This window comes from Bubalus kerabau, chromosome 12 (genome assembly GCF_029407905.1).
Source record: "Bubalus kerabau isolate K-KA32 ecotype Philippines breed swamp buffalo chromosome 12, PCC_UOA_SB_1v2, whole genome shotgun sequence".
NCBI lineage: Eukaryota > Metazoa > Chordata > Mammalia > Artiodactyla > Bovidae > Bubalus > Bubalus kerabau.
The window spans coordinates 74,669,417-74,696,669 of NC_073635.1; the positions used below are offsets into that span (position 1 = coordinate 74,669,417).

A 27,253-nucleotide genomic window follows, 5' to 3' on the forward strand; every position below is an offset into this window, starting at 1 on the left:
TAGACCTTCTCTGTTTTTTAGACTGCAGGATATTGAGGATAATCACTTAGTCATTTTGACTTAAACATTTAGTCACTGAGAGTTCTGTCATAGTACATCCTAATCAGCTACCTCTGGAGCAGTGACACATACTATGGTGGACATGGAGATGTGCTGTCCAGACCTCCCTTCAAGGACTTGTTGCTCCAGCTTCTGGAACTGATACTAGTGGACAACTGTAAGCCACTAGTCCTTCTAGGGGCAACCTAACTGCAATGACCTATCAAAGTGGAGGTGTAAAGGTCTGGCCACTGGATGTGTCAGGACAACTGTGAAGGGCCACCTTCATCTAGAGCCCTTGTGGGGTCAGCTAAGATCACATCTGGCCAGTGATCCAGCTTGAATTTTCCCTCTGCTTTATTCTGTCCCTTACTCTTGATTACGCAAGTCTTGATCCTAAGGCCATCCCTAATAATCATCCCAACACTAAACTCCATCTGAGTCTGTATTTCAGAGGACCAACCTGCAACGTGTATCAAAACACATTCCAGTGTTTGGGGAGGACTGTTATTTGAAAATTACTGTTATACACATAATTTCAACATTTCTAAATCCCCAAATAGAATACAAAATTGTAGAAATAGGCTTATGTGTGTGAATGTGGTTACCTATAATTTAAATTTCACAATCTTCTCTGACCAAAATTAAATATTAAAATTCTTATATTGAAACATATGAAACTATCATTTTTATAGGTTAAAAAAATAAAAGGTTGACTGTTAGTTTCATATGTTTCAATATAATAGAAAAAGCCATTAACATTTGAAGTCTAGAGAATATTACAGTTATGAATAACTCATGGTAAAAGACATAATTAATAAATAAAATTAGAGATTAGAAGATAAATAATACTATGGATTTTGATCAATACTACGTACCAGAAGTTGTAGGCTTCAGCTAAAGTGTGTCTTTAGGGAAAAAAGTAGGTTTCATATACTTAATCTTTAACTTATATAAGGAAAAAAATAAGTGTGTAATTTAAGGATTTAGGATGACTTTCCTGGTGGTCCAGGGGTGAAAACTCTATGTTTTCAATGCAGGGTGTGCAGGTTTGATTCCTGGTCTGGGAAATAAGATTCCACATGCAATGTGGTACAGTAAAAAAAAAAAAAAAAATAGAGAAAATATATCTCAAAATACATTAAAAAATTTAAGGAAAGAAATATGATGAACTAGAAAACAAAAATACAGAAGGATAAATCAAGCAAAAAGAAATGATCCTTTGAAAATTAATAGGAAAAAGTCATGAAAGGTTATTCAAGAAAAAAATGGAGATAGCTCTAAGAAAATTAAAAAGGAAAAAAAACCCTGACAATTATAGATGCTGTAGGGATTGAATATTGAAGATATTGTGAATGACTTTATACCAATCATGCTTAAAACTCATAGGAAAACCATCAGTTCCTAGAGAAATAAAATTTACCAAAAATGATTATTCAAATAACTGAATATTACTAAAACAATTACCAAAAATGAACTCAATGGTGATAGTTTCACAACATTCTGAGTGTGGTTAATGCACAGAAAGGTATTTTTATTTTTAAAAGTGGTTATAATGTTAAATTTTATGTTATATATATTTTACAATTAAAAAATGTGAAAAACAACTTCAGTCTAGAAGATAATTGCAAATCACATGTCTGTCTTTCATTATCAAATCCCCTAGAAGGGCTCCTATTTTGAGAAAGCATATTTTTCCCCTCTTATATAGTTAAATACTGTTCTTCTGTATTTTAACCATATATTGCTTTTTTTTTGGGGGGGGGGGCGCACCTCTCTCTCCTATGGTATCACTTAAAGTATATTTTTTAGTTTTCCAATTAGTTTTCTCTGTAGTATTTTAACAGAGATCTTTGGGTGGAATAATGGATCTTACTTATGTTAAAGGAAGTGATGAGACAGAATGGCAACTTCACAGTCTACAAGTAAATAGAATCCCTGATATAACTGGAAAGTAGTATGAAATTTGGAGGGCAGTAAAAATCTGTGATGACTTTATCTTTAAGCTTAGAAAATGAGTTTTGGCTCTGGAGTCTCTTGAGGCAAAAAACTTGGTAGATAGCTTTTATTGGTGGCCTGCACCTCTGATTTGCATAAGAAAAAAAAAACAATATAACATATAAATACAAATAATTTGTAAGAGCTTGAAATCATTGGGTAAAGATGGAGAACAAATCAAAATAAACTTTCAGTTCAGTTACTTAGTTGTGTCAGACTCTTTGCATCCCCATGGACTGCAGCATGCCATGGACTGCAAACTATCATATATGTATAACTATTTGTTGAGGCTGTAGAAAAATATAACATAGTTTATGCAGTGCAAAAACTATTGGAAAAACACCTTTTGGAATGGATGACATCATGGCAGAATCACAGTGCTGACTCAGCTGTCCATTAGAAGTATTCATAACAACGTGTGCCGGGAGCCAGCACAGGAGTCCCTACCCATAACAAGGTTATGTGGGAGAGTTCTGGTGGGCAAGGCGAGCCAGAACTCGAGGGGTACCCCTCTGGACCTGCCTGAGCATCTACCCCAAAACCAGAGTCTGCCTGTTTTACCGCTTTGTGCTCTCACCTACACCTCTGACTTTGCAGGGGGCTGTCCCCCACCACCATCTCCCTCTCTGAAAAAGAGTTAACTTACAGCTCCAGTTAATAAAGTTCCTGGGCATGACAAGAGTGTTTTAGTTCACAAACCCCTCAGATGGCTCTCTAACTTGCCTGACAGGTTTACCCGGACTCCTACAGCTATGCATATGATTGTTTAGAGTCTCTCAGCCAGTGAGAGGCACGGGAAGCTTAAGATATTCAAATAGTATAGAGCCTCTCAGAGAGTTAGAAATTGTCAGAATAGAACTAGTAGAAGATTTCATTGTTGAGCCAATGCTTGCTGCCAAGTTTCCACATCCCCTGTATTGTATCCTTGGAAGTGTATTAATTAATATAGTTGGTATGTAGGAAAAATAAGTAGTGGCCTTGGTGTTAACAACTTTAGACCCTTAAGGTAATAAATTCTTTCCTTTGTTGTAAACCCACTGCATCTCTACCCTGTAGGAATGCAACTTTATCTAACACCTTCGGAGGATGGCGCCAAACTTTAAAATAATTACTCTTAGAGAAAATAAGTCTTATGGTTGACAAACCTTTATCAGAGTCATAAAATGTTAACAGGCCTTCTGGCCAGAAGATGATGTAAATCACCTAAACCATTTGTATACAATAAATTTACAGAAAAGAGAGCTTGGTCTCAATAAGGATCAAAGACTGCTGACTTTGCATGATTTCACACCCCCTATAATCCTCTGTGTGCAATTTCACCAGAGTGATGAAAACAACATCCCGAAGCAGCTTTGCAAAAGCAGAAAAAAAATGAGAACTGACATCCCTGCAAGACACGATATGCCTGTTTCCATCCAGAGAAGGGCAGTCACTGCGATAGCCTGCAGTGGCCCCACCCACAAGTAATGGAAGAATATGGTCACCTAAAAAGAGAAAGACAAAGCCCTCTTAGGACTGTATAAAAACAACACCACTAAGGATGCAGTGGAGAAACAATCTCCTCCAAAGGAACAGACAGGAGTCTAAACAGAAGTGATCTCAGTGGGTTTTACACCTGCTGAAGCAGAAATCCAAGCGTCCATCTGATGATGCTATTCCAGGGTAGCATAGGACTGGTTCCAAGGAGAACCCAACCAGCTGCACTGAAGGACGATATTGATTTTGTCTATACCACAGTTGAGCTCAAGGTGTCCCCAAACTCTCTCTGTTCCTAAATTCAGCCCCTATCTCCTCTAGCACTCCCCAGGAAAGCCTAATTATGGTACCTACCATACTCTCCAGTAATTTGTCTATTTACTTCCCTGACAGGCTATGGCTTTTCCAGGGTAAAACCTAAATCTTATTCATCCCTGAAACTTAGTAGGGGCCTTAGTTTATGTTTGATGAATTAAAAATTGACAGAGAAGTGGTTCAGTGTGATACAGATCTGACCAACAGCTACAACTCCCTGGGTAATATGACCTATTCATAAGTGCAAACAAAATAGCATGGTGGGTCAGGGGAGAGTAGGTTGTGTCTGGCTGGGGACAATTCCCCTGGAGTTATTCCTCAAAGGCTTCCTATGCAGCAGGTACTGAACAGGGAGCAGAGGAAAGAACAATCCCTGCCCACCAGGCCTTCATAACCCAGAAGAGGAGGAAGACAGGAAGTATAAAATTAGCATATGGCACAGCAATTCCATTTCGGGGAAGGTACTCAAGAGAACTGAAAGCCCAGGCTTGAGCAGATATTTGTACACACATTTTCACAGCAGCAATGTTCACAATTGTCAGAAGGTAGAAGACAGTTAGCCACAAGGCACAGTGACACCACGTGCCAAGAAGGGCTACTCCAGGAAGACCCCTCAGACCCTAACCAAGCTGGGCAAGAACACTGCTGCCTGTTATTGGAGTATGTTGCAGACAATGTTAGAAAAACAAAACTCTCATCTTCCAGACAATGCACATTATTACTTCTAAATTATACAGAGAAGAAATAAACTTTGGATAAAAAGAACCATTGTCTTAAGTCCTCAACAGAATCCTGGCTGACACCAAACCCATCCCAGTAAGCTGAATCCAGTAAGAAGGACAGGACATGGAGGAGGATCCTTCTGGGGCAGCTCACCTGATCAAACCTGTTCACATCGTTGGACAGCAGGTTGACTATCTGGCCTGTGGTGGTCTTCCCCATGACAAACAATAGGATTCCTATGATGATACCAAGTCATTCTCAGAACATAACAAAACGAAGCACATTTTCATGGGGTCTTGATGGCAGGGCTCTAGGGACCCTCATTCATCTTTCATCTCCTCAGTGTGGAGGCAGCCCACCCACAAGGACTGCAAAGGGTGGAATAGTGGCTCAGAGGGTAGAGAATCCTCTTGCAATGCAGGAAGAACAGGAGATGTGGGTTCAATTCTTGTACCAGGAAGATCGTCTGGAAGAGGAAGTAGCAACCAACTCCAGTATTCTTGTCTGGAATGTACCATGGACAAAGAAGCCTGGCAGGTTACAGTCCAAAGGGTTGCAAAGAGTTGGACATGACTGAGCGACTAGGCATGCATGCAAAATCATGCACCTGTTTTTCAGTGAACTTGGACTTGCCTGAGGTATAAAGGGATATAGGTTTAGAGTTAGGAGCCAACTAAGGTAAATTTGAAGCTAATTAAATGACAGTGGAGAGGCTGCCTTAAGGAAAGAAATTAGGGGACTTGAACTATAAATCTGGAGTAAATCATTAATTCTGTGTGTGACAACATTAAACAGTTTGGTCTTAGTTTAATTCTGAAAGAAATTAAGTGTTCAAAACATTAATTCCATAAGGATCCTGTGTTCCTAATGCCAGTCTACTGACAAAAAACACAGTCTGTGTTGTACAAGCCCTTTATTTGGTAAAAAGTTCTTTAAAATATCCTAGAGATCTGAGGAACCTGAAGAGACCATCTTGAGTATTTCAGTAAATCACCAACTGGAGGCTTTGATCCAAAAAAAACAACAAAAAAAAAGTCATAGTTCTGAAAAACACCTCATTTAGTTCTCAAGTTAAACAGAAAAGTCAGTGATCAAGTGGGAATGCAAAATAATGTAGCCATGCTGAAAGTGTATGGGGGTCAAAAAGTTTATCATAAAATTAGCATATAGTACAGCAATTCCGTTTTAGGGATTGTATCCAAGAGAATTGAAAGCACAAGCTTAAGTAGATATTTTGTACACCCATTTCACAGCAGCAATGTTCATAATAGCCAAAAGGTAGAAACAACCCGATTGTCCATTGATAGAAGAATGAATACAGAGAATGTTGTATGGACCTATAATGGAATATTATTCAGCCTTAAAATGGAATTAAATTCTGACACCTACAACATGGATGAACCTTGAAGACATGTCTTATATGACAAAAGCCAGACACAAAATGACAAATACTGTGTGACTCCATTTATATGAAGCACCTAGAGTAGTCGAATTCATAAAGAGAAGAAGTAGAATGGTGCTGGCTCAGGGGAGGGTGTGGCAAATTTTAGGAAGTGGTATAGGTACCACTGGAGACATGCCCCAGTCTGAAACCCACAGTGTAGACCAATTACGACTATGAACTTAGCAGCCATCCCATTTCTAACACCCAGCCTGATTTCTCCTCAGAACCAGAGATCAGGATGTAGGCCTGAGAATGAACTACAGACATTCAGAGGGGCCTTTCAGAGCTGCTCTACAGCACCAGCTTTGCCCTAAGGAATCAGTCCACCTGTAACCTGCACAGAAGGAGTGTTTTATATCTGCATCTCAGAAGGATTCTAGATGCATGGCTGGGCCTGAGGAAATTTGTCTTTCCCACATTTCTTGAATTTCAGATTATATCTTTGGTTTAACCTCTACAATTTCTAACTTCACACAGGGACAACTCTTTTAGGCATAATCAAGCCAGCAAATGAATATCTTTGGGAGATATTTACATTCAAATAAGCAAATGTGCCAGTTCAGATCAGATTTTCTGAAGATGATGTTCCAAAGTGTTAGTGAGAAGAGGAAGAAAAACAGAAGCTCACCTGTGCAGCAAAGAGCAAGTGCTGACTGAAGCATCATCTCACACCTCACTTAAGATTTTCACAGTACAGTTCTGGTGAAATTTCCTACTTATTTATGGGAGATAAGCATGATCTAAGAATACAAACATCTAGTTCATGTGTGGGGAAATCTCAGTATTTGTCTCCTAAATGGCAGAAGATGCAACAAAATAAAAAGATAAGGATGAACAAGAATGAAGACCCCAGACTAGACAGTATGGGTGCCACTTCCATTTCCTTGTCACCCAGGAGGAAACTGGCTCACGTGCTTTAGTCAAGCATAGACAGTGACATGAAGGACTCCCAGGTTCACACAGCCCCAAGACTGACAAGACTTTTCTAAAGGAAAGGTGAGGTGAAGACATTTAGCATCTTGCCAAGAAAAATATCCCAAGGAAAAGAAGCTCTAGGTAAGTGGTAACTGGGTAGAAGAAGACACTGATGTATAGAACAGTCTTATGGACTCTGTGGGAGAGGGAGAGGGTGGGAAGATTTGGGAGAATGGCATTGAAACATGTAAAATATCATGTATGAAATGAGTTGCCAGTCCAGGTTCGATGCACGATACTGGATGCTTGGGGCTGGTGCACTGGGACGACCCAGAGGGATGGAATGGGAAGGGAGGAGGGAGGAGGGTTCAGGATGGGGAACACATGTATACCTGTGGCGGATTATGTAAAGTTTAAAAATAAAATAAAATTTAAAATCTTCAAAAAAAAAATAATAAAATAAAATAAATGAAAAAAACAAAAAAAGTTTCAATTTAAATTGTTTGGTTTTAGCTTTTGATGAGGACTTCATATTTCTTATGAAAATTATATATATTTAAGGTGCACAACATGATGTTTTGATATAAATATACATTGGGAAATGATTATTGTAGTAAAACTAATTAATATATCCCTCACACAGTTATTCTATTTTCTGTGTATGGTGAGAACACTCAAGATCTAGTCCTTCAGAAAAGGGATTCCTCCTATACTGTTAGTAGGAATGTAAATTGGTGTAGCCACTATGGAAAATAGTTTGGAAGTTCCTCAAGAAATTAAAAATAGAATTGCCATATGATCCCATAATCCCATTCCTGGGCATATATCCAGAAAAACTATAGTTCAAAAGGTATATGCATCCCTATGTTCATAGCAGCATTGTTCACAATAGCCAAAATGTGGAAGCAGTGTAAATGTCTATTGACAGAAGAATGGATAAAGAAGATGTAGTACATGTATACAATAAACTATTATTCATACATTAAAAAAAAAAATGAAATAGTGCCCTGTGCAGCAACATGGACAGCCCTAGAGATCATCATAGTAAGTGAAGTAAGTCAGAAAGAAATATCATATCCCTTACTTGTGGAATCTAAAATATTAATACAACAGACTTGTGGGTGCCAATGGGGAAAGAGGTAGAGGAGGGAAGTACTGGGAGTCTAGGATTAGCAGGTGTAAACTAGTATATATAGGATGGATAAACAACAAGATTTTACTGTATAGCACAGGGAATTATATTCAATATCCTGTGATAAACCATAATCGAAAGAATATGAAAAAGAATAGATACATGTATAACTGAGTCACCTTGCTGTACAGAAATTAAAAGCAATATTGTATTAATAAATCAACTGTACTTCAATAATAGTTTTAAAAATAATAAAAAGATCTATTTGGCAAAACTAATACAATTATGTAAAGTTAAAAAATAAAATAAAATTAAAAAAATAAAAAAAAATAAACTTAAAAAAAAAAAAAAGATCTACTCCCTCAGAAAATTTCAAGTAAACAATATAGTTATATAAGGATTTTTAACTAGACTTTGTTACAAATTTAGTAGATATTATGCAACATCCTATGGTTGAAAGTCACCAAAAGCAGCCCTGACCTGATCTCAATAGAAAGTTTTTCATTATCTATTGGTAAAGTTTGCTTAAATGACAACAAACTTGGCTCGATTCAAATAGCAACCTTCTCTTGTAAGGTGTAAATGATCTTAGTTACAAGATATTTAATTTACAGAGAAAGTGAAAGTGAACACAGTTCAGTCATGTCCAACTCTTTTCCACCACATCGACTATACAGTCCATGGAATTCTCCAGGCCAGAATACTGGAGTGGGTAGCTGTTCCCTTGTCCAGGGGATCTTCCCAAGCCAGGGATTGAACCCCGATCTCCCGCATTGCAGACAGATTCTTCACCAGCTGAGCCAACAGGGAAGCCCAATTTACAGAGAACTTTCTCCAGATATTTCTGATGCTTCAGGAGAGGTACACACTTCAGTACCGAGTGACACTCACCTTGCGGTAGATCATACGGCACACGGCTACTCTCAGCCTCATCCCCACACGCTGCATGTGGTAGAAGCACAAGTGGTGCAGAACGGCCCACACCAGCACGCAGGCGCTCAGCCCCGCCGCGTAGGCATAGGCTTCGTGCAAAGCGGCAGAATTGGTGGGATCCTTGTTTTGAACATAACTAATCATTTTCCTGAAGAATATGGGCTGAATTACTCTGGTGCCTTCCTAAAAGGAAAAAAAAAAAAAAAGGCCTTAATTAGAAATATAAGGCATGTCAATTTTTCTTAACGCAAGCTTTACTTTTATTATTAGCATGTTAAAAAGGCATTTTGACAAAATGCTACATTCATGGCTAATCTAAAAGAAAAACACACTATCACTTATAGGTAATCTACTATCACCTATAAGACAACCAGATGATAATTTTAACCTTATGTTCGAAGACAATAAAGCTTTAGTACATTGTGCTTAGAACACAGTGGATGTTCAATAAATACTAAGCACTTAGAATGCATTTGGCAAACTACTAAGTGACTCTGACTAAGATGAATAAGGAAAAAGGTGGCAGGAGAAGGTAAGATATTTGGTTCCATGTGAACAAGCCCTGCTGGCAACCTGCCCTGTCTGATATTTTCTCAACATCTCAGCCCATCAGAAAGTCAAGATGACTCATGTAGGGGAGGCAAACTCCTACCTTCTCCTTTATGCTATCTCCTTCATAAATGCTTTAAGCCTTTATGAACTGAGACCAGCACAAATATGGATTCAACCTTCCCCACCCTGAACTCTACTTGTCAGTAGATGAAGAGAACGGAGCCCGGCTTCTGCTGGAGTATCACAAAACAACCAGCCTTGAAAGGTTTGTAGACTCTCAGCCCCAGGGGACACTGTGTTCATATGTATATACCCACTAGAAACTGGAATGTTCCTTGGAGTCAAAAATAAAACAAGGCAAAAGCCAAGCTAAAAAATGTTGTCTTCCTCTGTTCACTTAACAAAGTTTTATTATCTCTTTTTGCTCTTCTCTGGAACTATGCAATCAGTTGGTATATCTTTCCCTTTCTCCTTTCGCTTTCTCTTTTCTCAGTTATTTGTAAAGCCTCCTTAGACAACATTTTTGCCTTCTTGCATTTCTTTTCCTTTGGTATGGTTCTGGTCACTGCCTCCTGTACAATATTATAAACATCTGTCCATAATTCTTCAGGCACTCTGTCTACCAGATCTAATTCCTTGAATCTATTTGATGTTTTCAAACTGTAGCACTGGAGAAGACTCTTGAGAGTCCCTTGGACAGCGAGGAGATCAAACCAGTCAATCCTAAAGGAAATCAACCCTGATTCACTGAAGGACTGACCCAAAACTGAAGCTCCAATACTTTGACCACCTGATACGAAGAACTGACTGATAGGAAAAGACCCTGATGCTAGGAAAGATTGAGGCCAGATGGAGAAGGGGCCAACAGAGGATGAGATGGTTGGATGGTATCACTGATTCAATGGATGAACAAGAGTTTGAGCAAACTCTGGGAGATAGGGAAGGACAGAGAGGCCTGGCATGCTGCAGTCTATGGGGACACAAAGAGTAGGACACAACTGAGCGACTGAACAACAACAATACCGCCTGTATACATTGGGAGATGCCCAGGAAAACTAACTCCCTGAGATGACCCAAGTAACTACCTTAAATACTATCTCCAGCTAAAGACAAAAGAAAGGTCAGGTGGTATGGGGTGGGGGTGGGGAGGGGGCACTTATAAGAGGTTAACAGAAAAAGCAGCTTAAATTAGGGTAGGGTTGGGTTTGTTAAGGAGATATAAGTCTTCTTAAAGACTTCTCCACTGACAAGATTCTCCTGTGATTTAAAGTTATCTTTCTCTTTCTGGTACTGACAGGAAGATAGCTTTACAAAAGATTTCCTTTATCAATGTAAATGTCCCTCAGAGAAGGGTTAACTTCTACTCTGTCTTCAAAACTTTTCCTGTGTTTATTTCTCATTAAAAAAATAATAATAATCAGCTCAAAATAATCTTTATGCTAAAGAGGCATATTCTGGTTATACATTCTGCTACCCTTCAATCTTATTCTATTTTTGTAGTTTTAAAATGTTCTCTAAAACCTACAAACTAAAAAAAAAAAATCCACCACAGAAAGGAATTGACAGAGGAGTACAGAGCTGTTGACAGAAAAATGCCTACTCTTGGCTCTGAGCCTTCAGTGGAGGCTCTAGCAGGGAGAAAGCCTCAGGACAGAACACAGAGAACACTGGTCCAGGAATCAGAATACTGTGCTTCAGAAATCAGGTCAGTCTCCTCCAAGTTACATAACCAACCCTAAGCCCTCCTGTGCCTCCAGGTTTTTGCCTAATAAAATACTTGCCTGATCTACCTTGGAGGGATACTGGTAAACTAAATAAGTTACAACACCTCAAAGTGCTCTGAAACCATGATTTAAAAAGTAAGTGTAAGTTATGCTTAATTTTATTACATAAAAGTCCTATGAAGAGACCTACCTTATCATAATGGCAGAGGCTGGTTTCACAAAGGGCTTGGAAAACTCATTGCTGCTCAGAGACCATCATGGCAGAACAATAACTCTTGAGAAAAGTGATGTGTAAAAGCCAAATTTTCTAGACAGTAATTAAAAGTTTCACTTCTAAGCAGCTTGCTAGAAATTTTAACCATTATGTATGGATTCTTTTAAAAATGAGTCACCTACTTTCCTGATTTCTTCAAGAAAGTGGATTGAGGGTAGTGAGAGTAATGAGTGAAACATGTGAGAGAAATTAAGAGAACAAACTTCCACTTATAAAATAAGTCATGGGGATGTAAAATACAGCATAGGAAATACAGTCAATAATATTTGAAAAGCTTTGTATGGTGACAGAGGGTAACTAGACTTATAGTGATGAACATTTTATAATGTTTAAAAACATTGAACCACTATATTGCACACCTGAAATTAATGCAATATTGTAAGTCAATTATACTTCAATTAAAAATCAATTTAAATGCTACAATAAAAATGTAGATACATATGCTTTAAAGAAAATGAGTTGAGAAAGCATCACCCTCATTTATGACTCAAGGTCATCACTCTAGATATTACTAAGGGCTAATGCTATGTACACGAGAACCAGCACAGTGCATGCAACAAGTGTGCTCTGCAGGTCCCCTTCTGCTCTGCTCAGTGCTCCCTCTTCCACTCCCTTGCTGTGTAGTCCTCAGTTGTTGCTCTTGGCCTACAGTATCTTTGCCACCATTGGCCACTCCTCACTCTTCTGGGTTGAGTGGAGGTGAAGGTTGGAAAATAAATGCAAAAACTCAGAACAACTCTCAGGGAATGAGTCCTCAGTTAAGGCACAAAGCCCACTCAGGACACAGAAGATTCTGTATACTTCCTGCCCATCAGTTGATCTCCAAAGTGAAGGTTCAGGTTAACATGTGCTTCCTACAACCTCCACCTTGACCAGAGACAACCAGAAAAAGTGGAGTTGGACAAAGGCCAAGTGACAGGACAAAGCCAGGCCATTTCTAAGGGTCCCAGAGAAAGGACATAAGCCCCGGTCACTCCTCCCCTCTCAGAGGAAGGGACTGGGTGAACCCACTCTGGTTCTCTGAGGTCACCCCACTCACATATCAGCAAGCAGAGACTTCACTTCTCAGAGAGAAGGCCCTGATGACCTGGGGAAGTGGTCTCTGTGACTCTGGCTCAGGCACAGGCTTCTGGTCCCTCCTCTGTACCCTGAAGGCTCTGAGACATATCTCTTAACCCACAGTCTCCATGGAGGTGCACACAGGGGCCAGTGTGCTGGGGACTCGCTGGCTGTTGTGTTCTAATTAGGAATGACCGCAAGCACTCCTTCTTCAACATCAGTCTGTACTTGTTCCTGAGTGTTAGTCATTCATAATTCACATAGGACAGAGATTTTCATAGAGTCCTAACCCTAAAAGCTTCACACTGGACTGAAGTCACCTGCCTCTTCCTGCTGGTGCTGCCAGGAGTGCTGGGGAGGCTCTGCCTGTGCTGTGCATGGTCACAGCTCATGGCTTGGGATCATGGATGATCCATGAGGTATTCTGTGCATCAGAGGAATTAAAATAAGGCTGGAGGTCACAGAGGAAACGTGTTTGTATTTTAGAGAATCCTGGGCTCAGTTTAGATCTTCCACTATCTAATATAGAAAGACCAGAAGGCAGCATAGACAGAAGATCACAAAAAGAAAAGTTGCTTCATAAAATCAATTATTTAACTAATGTTCATTCCATCTGAGCAACTAGTTTTATTCATTAAAATCTCAAAACAGCACCTGAAAAGTATCTTTAAAATGTAACAGATCCTTACTAGTTCCATCATGAGAAATCATTTATTAATTTCTCCAAACAGAGTGTCAAAGGGCAAACCTAAGACAAGGAGTATTTGTGTTGGATTTCAGGATTCTTTTGACTATCAGAAAAAAAAAAAAAAATCAGGAAAAAAAATCAATCTTTTCTAAACTAAGGGTAGTATATCTATGACTTAGCTGAATTAGCCAAAGGATTTAGTGATATTACACATAAAGTGCTCATAGCAGTTCCTGACATATAATATTTTTGAGTACTTAATGTTGTTATTTAGTTGCTAAGTCGTGTCTGACTCTTTTGAGACCTACATGGACTGTAGCCTGCCAGGCTCCTCTGTCCATGGGATTCTCCAGGCAAGAATACTGGAGTGGGTTGCCATTTCCTTCTCCAGGGGATCTTCCCAACCCAGGGATTGAAGCCAGGTCTCCTGCAGTGGCAGATGGATTCTCTACCGCTGAGCCACCTGGGAAGCCCACTGCTGTCATTACCGCCCACCCAGCAGTACTGCTGTGGCCACCACCACTACTACTGAGTATGAGCCCCTGTTACTGCTGCTAGTACTTCTAGTGCTACAGAGAATGAGCCCCACATCTGCCAGGTCCTCTACCCCCTACTTTTCTGCCATGACCACCCAGTTGTACCTTATGCAGCCCCCAGGCCTGGCCTTCCTGGATCCCCAGCAGGAAGCATTACTGGGGCTGGACAATTTTGAAATCAACACTCTACCTTGTCCTTCTCAAGGCACTGCAGTATCTCAGTGGTCAGTGCCCTCTCAAAGGTGGCACTCTGCCCACATCCCTATCCCCACCCTCTGGCACAATGACCAACCCACCTTTGTCATCAAGGACTCCATCTTCCAGGACCATCCAGTCAGCTGTGAGCTGACAGATTCTCTGGTTTCTCCAGATGTGTGAGGCAAACTTCAGCTACCCAGCTGCCCACTGCCCACAGTGCCCTTCAGTACAACACAGCCTTTAAACAAGAGCCTACCTGTAACACTGCCCACTAAACACTGCCCTCCTGTAAACCTCCTGACCCACCCACCTCACCCCCAACACAATGGACTGATGACAACTCACCACCTTCTCCACCTAAAACACCCGTCTCTCAGCAACAGCATCTTCCATCCCTCCTGCTGTCACACACTCACAGGCCACCCGTGTCCCTAAGGCAGCACTAAGGGACCATGGAGAGCACGAGCCACCCAGGGGGTTCTTCAGCAGACCCCCAGCAGGCTCAGCCAGAACAGGGGACTGACGGCACTATGTCCCCAGGTGGACTCTCCTCTGGGGGATCTTGACCCAGGTCCTTCAGGTTCACAGAGGTCACTGACCTCATGGTTTTCTGCCTTTGGTTTTCCCTGCACATTCCCTCCTCCACCCTCTGCCAATGCCAGGCTCCCAGCAAACCATCCCCTCAGAGAAGACAGAAACCAGCATGGCAGGTACACAAAATTCATGGTGAAGCTGGAGCTCCTCCACATGGTGGGGGTTGGCTTCCAATAGCCAGCTCACTGAGAAGGGGACAGCTCAGGGAAGGGTTTGTTCTTGGGAGCTTTGGACAGCTCCATTCCAGATGCAGGGCCCTAGCTTTTCTTTCCCTGGAAGGGGAGAGGCTCTACCAGTGTCTACTGAGATACTGCAGTGCCTTGTGAAGGGCAGGGTGGAGTGTTGATTTCAAAGTTGCCCAGCACCAGTAATGCTTCCTGCTAGGGATCCAGGAAGGCCAGCCCTGGGGGCTGCATAAGGTGCAACTGGTAGATACCTTCTTAAAGAAGCATTTGTCAGATGTGACCTGGTCAAGTTAACAATTATTTGCCAGCATCTGTAAAATGTCTTATGTTACTGGGGCTCTGGCCCAAATTGTCTTCTTAAAACCACAGGGAACATATTCCTTGAGGTTGTTGGATCTTCTGTTGGTCATGGATCACTCAGCATTTATATCACTTACTGAGCACCAAGAATGTCCTAAGATGATATAAAATGGCTTTTATTTCACAGCCATCTTCCTACAACACTGTGTTTTAAGCAGTTAAAAGATAGTCATCTGTAGAAAGTCCAGGGCATTTCTCATTCTAAATAGAATTGCTGAGCTATATCATGTTTCCTAGACATGTTTCATCCTCAAACCATTGGACTCTCTCCCCTCCTGTCTTGTCCATCTCAGTACTGATTCAAATACACGGAAAAGTAATGTACTGTATGTAAAAGATTTTACCTCAAGAAATATAAAAATTCCCCAAACTACATAGGATTTCCAGTAACACTTTATGATTGCTTTCATTAAAGATGGCTCCTGTGCATTTTTCTCAGCTTTCTTCACTTCCTGATCCCAGTACCTGCGATGAGAAACAAAGCACAATAAAGAACAGCGTGTCGACCAAAGGGAAAACAGGGGAGGGGCGGAGTGGGAGATGGGCCTTCAGTACAGGCTGCTCTGCGGCTGCCCTATAGATGGTGGCTTACTGCTCACAGGGCTCCTGAAAGGTGAGCAGTGCAGACCCTGAAACACCAGAAAAACGGAACTTGAGGGCAAGTCTTAGTCTCAGGAAAGAAGTTCCGGCCAAGCTTTGCTGGACTTACAGCACATGAGCAGCTCAGGAGGGCAGACAGCCTCCTCCAGGGACCCCACCTCTGGGGACAGAGCTTGGCCTCCAGGGCTAAGGCTGTGGGCTCCCTCCATGTCCACAGATGCACAGGGAACACGGGCTCCCTCAGTCTCCAAAGTGGGCTAAGCCCAGGGTTATCCTGAGGGTAGTGAGTGTGCAGTCATGACAGGGGGTTCAGAAGAACCCAGAGGAAGAAAAAGCCCCTCCAACATCTTTAGCCCCATGTGGAAATTCTCACTCTTTCTCCCCTTCTCCCTGCTGCCTGTGCTCACTCTTGCAGCTTTTCTCCAACGTGCTGGGAGGGATCTTCTGGAAGCAGCGAATACATGTCATCTTCTTCTAATTTCTGTTTGTAACCAATTTTAAACAAGGGGTTTAGCCACCTGTTAAAAATTAAGAAAAGAGGAAAGTGACACATATCAACATTACACATCTTATTCTATAACTGGAAGTTTGTCTTTTGGCCCCCTTCACCCCAAACTTGACATTTTTAATATCCTTTTTCCCTAAAAGGAGCCAAGGCTCCATGAAGAAATGGCTCTTTCTAAGTTTGGGGCAGTCTGTGTCAGCACCTGATAATTAGCTTTTTAAATTGTAACATAAATACCTGATATTAAACTTTGGAAATGTCCACTTAAAAGACATCTATCTCCAGTGAACACGTGCCAGCTACATAACTAGATAGAGAGACAGGCCACCCCACCCGTAAAGTTCCCGCTTTTAGAAAGCTCTGGTTGACCTGATAAAATAGACCATCTCTCTGACTACTTGCTTCTCCTTTCTCACAATTTAATTCTTGCTCTTATGTTTTAAATTTACCAAAATCCTAGACATCCCACCCTCAACCCCAAAAAGGCAGAACCCCAGGTCCAAACTCACTCACTTACTAGCTTTCCCCTTCTCTCTTGCCCTTTCTCCCCAGGACCTCATTGTGTTGCCATAGGTATGTCCGGTACCCTCCAGGACATGAGAGTGATACACCATGCCATTGCAAAGTTTTCTGATGGTTGTTGCTGAGACATGTCTCACAATCCTAAGAACCATAAGAGCCAGTCAAGCCACAACACTGGCTCCAAAAGGGGATGCCTGTGGGGGCTGCTGTAACTAGTAGGCCAAGATGAACAGAGCCCCAGGCATTCTCAGCCACAGCAGCAATGTTGAGAAGCTGAGACCTAAAGATAGAGTAAGTCCAAAGAAGGGCCTGTGACAAGTTGTGCCATAAAATAAGGAAGCACTCAAGGAATCGCAAGGATGAGTAGAAGGGACAGAAAAGCCACTTTGAATGGCTCTTTTCTAAACAAATATGGGATACTCTGACCATTAAAACAAATAAATTGCAATGAACCCTAACACAGTAAATAATGAAAGAATCCATGAATCTCTACTGTTACATAAACAGGAGAGAAAGGGAAGTTCTAGTAAACAAATGCAAACAAACATAAGAGGAGCAACAGAGTCAGAACATCATCAAGGGAAGTTAAAACTAGTGGATCAAAGTTTGATGTGGAGCATGATATTTATATAATCTCAAATTATGTCTCTGTAGTGAAGTGAAAGTGAAGTCGCTCAGTCGTGTCCGACTCCTGGCGACCCCATGGACTGCAGCCCACCAGGCTCCTCCATCCACGTGATTTTCCAGGCAAGAGTACTGGAGTGGGGTGCCATTAAATTACTTATTAATTATCAAAAGAAAAACAGTAACTATATAGAGGATCTGCTCCCACCAAAACCCTATTCAAATCCACTGCCTGACTGCTAAGTCACTTCAATTTTGTCTGACTCTGTGCAACCCTATGGACTGCAGCCCCACAGGCTCCTATGTCCATGGGATTCTCCAGGCAAGAATACTAGAGTGGGTTGCCATGACCTCCTCCAGGGGATCTTTCTGACCCAGGGATGAAACCTGTGTCTCTTATGCCTCCTGCATTTGCATGTGGGTTCTTTACCACTAGCGCCACCTGTGAAGTCCCTCAAATCCACTACACATTATTTAAATGACAATAGTTAATATGCAGAGATAGCTCAAAGATTGACACCATTTTTACTGATTTTTGCCACAGAAGGAATATTTTCAAAGCTAGACAATAATAACTCATGAAAACATGTTTCTCTCATCTATTGCATTATTCCTAATAAAATATGCTCAAGAATTTTTTAGTAGGGGATGCTCAAGATTTATTTAGTAAATAAATTAATGTCTCTGAGTTATTAAAGAAGCAATAAGAGACTGAACTTCAGATCTGGCAAACCCTGGTAGCCTGGCCCATCTAATGATACCTGGTCCATGGGCCAGGAGACTAGTTTCTAGCCTCAACAGTGGTACTGAGGACCCAGGGTCTCACCTGTCCTCCTCCCATCTCCTTTTCCATACCAGTTCAGCATCTCCATAACCCTCACCATCTGATAATCTCAGCTTACTTCCCAAACAAAAGTATAAATCTCTGAGCTTTACCAATAAGCAGATTTGAAACATGTTAGACCATTTTCCCAATGTTTATTCCCCACAGGGAACATCAGGAAATTAGCACTTCAACTTACCCAGATTATTGCATCCTGCCCTGAAAGGCTCTCTTTAAAAATCTGCTATCACAGGAAAAGGTGCTCAACATCACTAATCAACAGGGAAATGCAAATCAAAGTCATGATGAGACACACCCCCTCCCCACCCCACACACATATTAGGAGGGGTAAAGAAGAAGAAGAAGAAGAAAAAGAAGAAGAGGGAGGAGGCAGAAGAAGAAAACAAGATGCGAAGGACATAGAAAAAATGGAACCCTTGCACATTGGTGGTGGGAATGTAAAATGGTGCAGTCACAAAGGACAAACACTGTATGATCTCACTTTCATAAAGGTGCTGAGAGCAGTCAAATTCAGAGAGAAAGTGGCCCTGGGGTTGCCAGGGATGGAGAGGGGACTGGGGAGTTAGTGTTTGATGACACATTAGTGCAGGATGAAAAGGGTTCTGGAAAATGGTTGCACAACACATGAATGTAGTCAACAACACTGATTTGTATGCTTAAAAATGGTTAAGATGGTAAAGTTGATGCTCTGTGCTGTGCTGCTGCTGCTGCTACTGCTGCTAAGTCACTTCAGTCGTGTCCAACTCTGTGCGACCCCAGAGACACCAGCCCACCAGTCTCCCCCATCCCTGGGATTCTCCAGGCAAGAACACTGGAGTGGGTTGCCATTTCCTTCTCCAATGCATGAAAGTGAAGTCAAAGTGAAGTCACTCAGTCATGTCCGACTCTTAGCGATCCCATGGACTGCAGCCTGCCAGGCTCCTCCGTCCATGGGATTTTCCAGGCAAGAGTACTGGAGTGGGGTGCCATTCCTTTACCACAATTGAAAAAAAAAAAAATAGTTAATGAGGAAAGAAATCCAATTAATGTCTCAGATGGAAATCTTCCCATATTAGAGTCTAGACTTTGTCTAGACTCTCTGGGTGTATGACCTTGAACTAGCCACATAGCCTCTCAGTATTGGCCTCTGACAAATAGGGGGAACATGTGGAGATAACACCTTCCTGGGCTGAGAGCATCAGTGTTGCTCTAAACATAACAAATTTCCCCCAAAGAGCAGCCATCACCAAGACAACGCCCTTGAGTAATCTCATGTGGGCCCCAGTAGGAAGCCTCTGAGGGATAAAGTTACACTAGTTGTTCCAGCGGGAAGGAAAAAACACTCTTCTTCTTTCCTGGATGGACTCAGTGAAAAGTCATTATAAAGCTTTGTTTACTAAAGCAGCCCACGCAACTTCCTTTTCTCCTCTATAAAAGAATTCTCATTCCCTTGACATCTCAGTGGTAAAGAATCCGCCTATGAATGTAGGAGACTCAGGTTCGATCCCTGGGTTGGGAAGATCCCCTGGAGAAGGAAATGGCAACCCACTCCAGTATACTTACCTGGAGAATCCAGTATAATTACCATGGACAGAGGAGCCTGGTGGGCTACAGACCATGGGGTCACAAAGAGTCAGTCATTAATTAGTGACTAAACAACAACAATCCCTCGCTTAGCTTGCTATGGGTGCAGATACAGAACTGCACTTCTCTGCTGATCCTGAATAAATGGATCTTTGCTGGAGAAATATCTGACAGTCTATTTGTTTCAGGTCAACAAAGGGAGGAAGTCAACACAATTGGGGACCATAGGAAGACTTAGAAAGGCAAACTAACCACTTGACACATCTGAATGGACGCTAGTTGATATCCCTCAGGCTCATGAGATGCAGGACTATAAACACCAAAAAAATCAAGTATAAATTACAACAAATTAACTTAAATTTGTTACACTATTTCACTGTAAGGATTTAGTAGTAAATTTTATACACCTCTGGGGTGTTCTTCATCTTTCTTAAGGCGAGAAATATTGTATAAAATCACTAAAACTCATCAAGCTAAACACTTAAGGGCAACAGGCTGAGGTCTGAGAAAAAGCCCTGGAAAGCTCATCCAGCATCCGTCTACAGTATGCGGATTCTGACTGTTAATGAAAAACAAGATTAATGCAAATAGCATTCTGAAAGCAGTACAAAGAATCCTAGTTTGATATTAAACATTTCTAAGTGCGGTAGCGGCTGCGACCTGCGCACTAAGCATGGCCAAGAGGAGTTACCCCACGTCCGAGGTCAGGGGTGGCAGCTGAGAGGAGATACCCTGCGTCCGAGGTCAGGGGCGGCAGCTGAGAGGATATACCCCGCAAACAAGGTCGGGGCAGCGGCCGGGAGAATGAACCCAACGTCCAAGGAGCGGTGGCTGCGCGAGCACAGGAGGGCCTGGAGGAGCTATCGCATGCTGTAGGTCAGGAAGGGCGGCAGTGAGGAGGTACCCCTTGTCCAAGGTAAGGAGCAACGGCTATGCTTTGCTGGAGCGGCCATGAAGAGATACCCCATGACCAAGGTAAAAGAAACCCAAGTAAGATGGTAGGTGTTGCAAGAGGGCATCAGAGGGCAGTCACACTGAAACCATACTCACAGAAAACTAGTCAATCTAATCACACTAGGACCACAGCCTTGTCTAACTAAGTGAAACTATGCCATGCCCTGTGGGGCCACACAAGACAGATGGGTCATTGTGGAGAGGTCTGAAAGAAAGTGGTCTGCTGGAGAAGGGAATGGCAAACCACTTCAGTATTCTTGCCTTGAGAACCCCATGAACAGTATGAAAAGGCAAAATGATAGGATACTGAAAGAGGAACTCCCCAGGTTAGTAGGGGCCCAATATGCTACTGGAGATCAGTGGAGAAATAACTCCAGAAAGAATGAAGGGATGGAGCCAGAGCAAAAACAATACCCAGTTGTGGATGTGACTACTGATAGAAGCAAGGTCCGATGCTGTAAAGAGCAACCTGGAATGTCAGGTCCATGAATCAAGGCAAATTGAAAGTGGTCAAACAGGAGATGGCAAGAGTGAATGTAGACATTCTAGGAATCAGTGAACTAAAATGGACTGGAATGGGTGAATTTAACTCAGATGACCATTATATCTACTACTGCGGGCAGGATCCCTCAGAAGAAATGGAGTAGCCATCATGGTCAACAAAAGAGTCCGAAATGCAGTACTTGGATGCAATCTCAAAAACGACAGAATGATCTCTGTTCGTTTCCAAGGCAAACCATTCAATATCACAGTAATCCAAGTCTATGCCCCAACCAGGAATGCTGAAGAAGCTGAAGTTGAACGGTTCTATGAAGACCTACAAGACCGTTAAGAACTAACACCCCAAAAAGATGTCCTTTTCATTATAGGGGACTGGAATGCAAAAGTAGGAAGTCAAGAAACACCTGGAGTAACAGGCAAATTTGGCCTTGGAATACGGAATGAAGCAGGGCAAACGCTAACAGAGTTTTGCCAAGAGAATGCACTGGTCATAGCAAACACCCTCTTCCAACAACACAAGAGAAGACTCTACACATGGACATCACCAGATGGTCAACACCGAAATCAGATTGATTATATTATATTCTTTGCAGCCAAAGATGGAGAAGCTCTATACAGTCAACAAAAACAAGACCAGGAGCTGACTATAGCTCAGATCATGAACTCCTTATTACCAAATTCAGACTTAAATTGAAGAAAGTAGGGAAAAATCACTAGACCATTCAGGTATGACCTAAATCAAATCCCTTATGATTATACAGTGGAAGTGAGAAATAGATTTAAGGGCCGAGATATGATAGAGTACCTTATGAACTATGGAATGAGGTTTGTGACGCTGTATGGGAGACAGGGATCAAGACCATCCCCATGGAAAAGAAATGCAAAAAAGCAAAATGGCTGTCTGGGGAGGCCTTACAAATAGCTGTGAAAAGAAGAGAAGCGAAAAGCAAAGCAGAAAAGGAAAGACATAAGCATATGAATGCAGAGTTCCAAAGAACAGCAAGAAGAGATACGAAAGCCTTCCTCAGTGATCAATGCAAAGAAATAGAGAACAACAGAATGGGAAAGAACAGAGAACTCTTCAAGAAAATTAGAGATACCAAAGGAACATTTCATGCAAAGATGGGCTCGATAAAGGACAGAAATGGTATGGACCTAAGAGAAGCAGAAGATATTAAGAAGAGGTAGCAAGAATACACAGAAGAACTGTACAAAAAAGAGCTTCATGACCCAGATAATCATGATGGTGTGACCACTCACCTAGAGCCAGAAATCCTGGAATGTGAAGTCAAGTGGGCCTTAGAAAGCATCTCTACGAACAAAGCTAGTGGAGGTGATAGAATTCCAGCGGAGCTATTTCAAATCCTGAAAGTTGATGCTGTGAAAATGCTGCACTCAATATGCCAGCAAATTTGGAAAAGTCAGCAGTGGCCACAGGACTGGAAAAGGTCAGTTTTCATTTCAATCCCAAAGAAAGGCAATGCCAAAGAATGCTCAAACTACCACACAATTGTACTCATCTCACACGCTAGTAAAGTAATGCTCAAAATTCTCCAGGCCAGGCTTCAGCAATACGCGAACTGTGAACTTCCTGATGTTCAAGCTGGTTTTAGAAAAGGCAGAGGAACCAGAGATCAAATTGCCAACATCTGCTGGATCATGGAGAAAGCAAGAGAGTTCCAGAAAAACATCTATTTCTGCTTTATTGACTATTCCAAAGCTTTTGACTTTGTGGATCACAGTAAACTGTGGAAAATTCAGAAAGAGATGGGAATACCAGACCACCTGACCTGCCTCTTAAGAAGTCTGTATGCAGGCCAGGAAGCAACAGTTAAAACTGGACATGGAACAACAGACTGGTTCCAAATAGGAAAAGGAGTTCGTCAAGGCTGTATATTGTCACCCTGTTTATTTAACTTATATGCAGAGTACATCATGAGAAATGCTGGACTGGAAGAAACACAAGCTGGAATCAAGATTTCCGGGACACATATCAATAACCTCAGATATGCAGACAACACCACCCTTATGGCCAAAAATGAAGAGGAACTATAAAGCCTCTTGATGAAAGTAAAAGTGGAGAGTGAAAAAGTTGGCTTAAAGCTCAACATTCAGAAAACAAAGATCATGGCATCTGGTCCCATCACTTCATGGGAAATAGATGGGGAAACAGTGGAAACAGTGTCAGACTTTATTTTGGGGGGCTCCAAAATCACTGCAGATGGTGATTGCAGCCATGAAATTAAAAGACACTTACTCCTTGGAAGGAAAATTATGACCAACCTAGATAGCATATTCAAAAGCATAAACATTACTTTGCCAACAAAGGTTCATCTAGTCAAGGCTATGGTTTTTCCTGTGGTCATGTATGGATGTGAGAGTTGGACTGTGAAGAAGGCTGAGCACCAAAGAATTGATGCTTTGGAACTGTGGTGTTGGAGAAGACTCTTGAGAGTCCCTTGGACTGCAAGGAGATCCAGCCAGTCCATTCTAAAGCAGATCAGCCCTGGGATTTCTTTGGAGGGAATGATGCTGAAGCTGAAACTCGAGTACTTTGGCCACCTCATTTGAAGAGTTGAGTCATTGGAAATACTCTGATGCTGGGAGGTATTGGGGGCAGGAGGAGAAGGGGACGACAGAGGATGAGAGGGCTGGATGGCATCACTGACTCGATGGACGTGAGTCTGAGTGAACTCCGGGAGTTGGAGAGGGACAGGGAGGCCTGGCGTGCTGCGATTCATGGGGTCTCGAAGAGTCAGACATGACTGAGCGACTGAACTGAACTTACTGATGCACTTATGATCACTAGTTACTGAGGGCTTAACAGGACCAACTTCCCTAAACCATCTTAGTACTCAGCGAGTTCACTTCCCCATCATGTCATCAGCTTTTCTGACAAGGGTCTCCGGAGAGTTTGACTTGACACCAGTAGCAGTTTCCACATCTGCACTCCCTTTGCAAGGGGACAGTTCACTAACTGAGATGTGGCCAGAGTCAGGGGATTGAGGATGTAATGACTCCCTGATGGGTCAAGTGCATCTGGTCCAAGATGAGGTCCTGCTCCACCTCATCTCTGGGTCTTGCATTCACCCCCAGCCTGCTGGCTTCTGGAGGAGAGTGGGATAGAAATGCAGAGCTCACCCCAGAGGCTGCAGTGCAGGACTGCAGGAACATCACCAGGGACAGTCTCAGCTGACTGGACAGTCTAGTCCCCAGCTAGACATGGTTCATAAACTAGGCCACTGATTTCCAAAAATGGGTATGAGGGAGAACAATTCAATAAACTATGATGAGAAAATGGGTTGCTTTGGGAAAATGGAGCCTATCTTATATCAAATACTAAAAGAAGTTCTAGCTGCCTTTACTGTTAGAAAGTGAGTGAGTGAGTGAAGTCTCTCAGTCGTGTCCGACTCTTTGCGACCCCATGGACTGTAGCCCACCAGGCTCCTCCATCCATGGGATTCTCCAGGCAAGAATACTGGAGTGGGTTGCCATTTCCTTCTCCAGGGGATCTTCCCGACCCAGGGATCGAACTTAGGTCTCCTGAATTGCAGGCAGACACTTTAACCTCTGAGCCACCAGGGAAGCCTTTCTTTTCTTTTCTTAGAAAAGAAACAAGAAAAGAGCTGAAACCAAACACAGAGATTTAGATGATGCTAGGATTTTTAAAAGATATTATAGAAGCAACAGAAGAAACCAAAAAGAAAAAGCTCAATATAATTAATGACATATAACTTAAAACCACAAAGTGAAAGTGAAAATGAAAGTTGCTTAGTTGCGTCCGACTCTTGGTGACCCCATGGACTATACAGTCCATGGAATTCTCCAGGCCAGAATACTGGAATGGGTAGCCTTTCCCTTCTCCAGGGGATCTTCCTAACCCAGGGATCAAAACCAGGTCTCCCACATTGCAGGCGCATTCTTTACCAATTGAGCCACAAGGTAAAATCCACTAAACTAAAGGACAAATGAAAAGTTGAAAAAGTATTATATGCAGTATTGAAAGTTATTTTAAAAATAACTGCCTTATAGGAAAAACATGTATTAATAAACAATTCAAAGAAAGACAAATGGTCAATGGACATAAAAAAGCTCCATCTCCACAAAGCAAATAAATTCAAGTTAAAACTGCTTGAATTATTTTTAAATTTAGACCTAATAAAAATGTAATTTCGGTACTCAAAGATGGCAACGAAATAAGCACATAAGAGCTTTAAGAGGGCAAACTGGTCCAAACCTGATCAAAAACAGTTTGGCTTTTCACCAGTTTATCCTACTTCTGGGGATATAGAAAAAGGAAAGATGGACCTAAATATTAGGGTGAGGTAAATATATATTTACCTAGGGTGAGGTAAATATATATCCCTATGGATATGGCCATCATATCATAATTAGCAACAAACTGTGTTACAAGTGAAAGACAGCATAAATTGCATTAAATACCATGTTTTGAACATTATCTAATTCCATAAATAAACATTAAGCATAGAAAATTAAGGACTCAAAATTCAAATTTGTTTAGTTTTATATAAAAGCATGCACGCTCAGGTGTGCAGAAAGATTTCTAAGGGAAAGAAAAAACAACCAAAATATCACCAAGTATATAATAGAAAGAAATTCGTATTCGTTTCTTCTTCTATAGCTTTAAATTTTTTACAGAAATAGAAAAATAAATATTATTTCCTAAAATTCACAACAATACCAATAACCATAATGTATAATTTCTCTTAGACCCTACGTCCAACCTGTACTGTGAAAACACTGAAACCTCAGTGAAGTCATTTGTATAAAGTCATTTATATAAAGGCAGTAAATGGCATCATTTATAAGTTGAGAAAGCAGATGAAATGTGAGAAGAAAAGCAAACACCCAATGAGATGACAACTCAATTTTTCTTTAGAAGGTGGGCCTTGTAGCTGCGCAGCACTTCCTGGACAGACTCATTTCAATTTTCCCGGGGTAGCGGGGGAGGGGGGGTGGCAGTGGGGGGGGAGGTGGGAGGAGCAAAAGGAAGTCATGAGGGTACCTTAGACCTTACATACATGATGGCCATCATGGTCAACAATCAACTTCACAAAGTCTGGACCCCTTTTTAAAAGTTAACACTGAATTAACAATGTCAATGGGAGGAATGACTTAAAACAGAAGCCAGCCTCCACCTTCCATCAGAATCACCTGGAGTTTGTTTAAACCCCACCCCCAGAGTTTCTAACTTCACAGAATTTATCTAGAAGGCGTGTAGGGGGATTTGCATTTCTAACAAGCTCCCAGTTGATGAGGATACTGCAGGTCTGAGAGCCATACTGAGAACAGCCACCCTAATGCTTGATTACAGAGATGTTTTACTCATGCATCATACCCAACAGCAAGAATGTTAAGAACTTCCCTTGACAAACTCCTGCCTACAAGACCAAAAACGTGTTTGGAATCACCTTCTCCCTGCATTTAAGAACAAGTAGAAGCAGCTCACCAAAGTGTGATTCAAGCCCAAAGGTCAGGCCCACATAGTTAGTAGTCCCTGCCTTCTGCTCCCCGCTACTCCCAGGCCATACAAGGCTGGCGGGGCAGAGAGCCCCTTTCTTTATTGTGAATATTTCCGCTTCCCCTACACAGGTAGACCCTGCGCCCGACCAGATAACTCTCCCGGGTCCCCGTTCCGCAGCCTGACGGCAGACAGGAAACCCTTGGACCGAGTGGGGCGGCACCACCGGCCACAAGCAGCCATCGGAAAGGGCTCCTGCTCCCTGAGGCTCTACCAAGTCCCTGAAAGGGGTCAGCAGCGTCAGGGAGTAGCCCACAGGCGGCGGGATGTAGCAGCCCAGGCGGGTTCTCACCAGAATAGGCGCGAGCAGAAGTTCGCGTCCTGCAGCTAGTTGGGCTTCCGCATCTTGCCGCGGGGGGCGGGCGCGGGCCGGGGTCGCGCAGTTCTGGAGACGGAGCTTCTACTGGAGGCGCTGGCGGGGAGGCTGGAGGCTCAGACACAGCGGGGTCCTCT

At 42.1% G+C, this 27,253-nt stretch overlaps 1 protein-coding gene across 9 annotated transcripts; it reads right to left on the reverse strand.

The window, feature by feature from the left end:
* On the reverse strand, positions 1-27,229 carry LOC129624662 (ATP-binding cassette sub-family C member 4-like). Of its 9 annotated transcripts, none has more exons than XM_055542819.1 (6): positions 26,301-26,451; positions 16,153-16,263; positions 15,490-15,610; positions 8,934-9,158; positions 4,705-4,787; positions 1-22 (listed from the first exon to the last, which is right to left on the reverse strand). In XM_055542819.1, the coding sequence occupies exons 1-5, from the start codon at positions 26,312-26,314 to the stop codon at positions 4,743-4,745; spliced, it is 516 nt and encodes a 171-aa protein (XP_055398794.1). In that variant the 5' UTR covers positions 26,315-26,451; the 3' UTR covers positions 1-22; positions 4,705-4,742. The 9 variants fall into 9 exon arrangements, with proteins under 9 accessions (XP_055398794.1, XP_055398799.1, XP_055398795.1 ...); XM_055542824.1 differs by lacking the exons at positions 1-22; positions 26,301-26,451 and adding exons at positions 3,166-3,521; positions 27,093-27,229; XM_055542820.1 differs by lacking the exons at positions 1-22; positions 26,301-26,451 and adding exons at positions 3,166-3,521; positions 27,093-27,229 and having other exon boundaries at positions 16,119-16,263.
* Positions 27,230-27,253: the final 24 nt, after the last annotated feature.

Excerpts from the sequence above, each read along its gene's own strand:
- LOC129624662 (XM_055542819.1), bottom strand. Across the intron at positions 9,159-15,489 it reads GAATTTTTATATTTCTTGAG|GAAGGCACCAGAGTAATTCA; the intron begins GTAAAATCTTTT and ends TTTTCCTTTTAG. Across the intron at positions 4,788-8,933 it reads GCCGTATGATCTACCGCAAG|GAATCCTATTGTTTGTCATG; the intron begins GTGAGTGTCACT and ends GTATCATCATAG.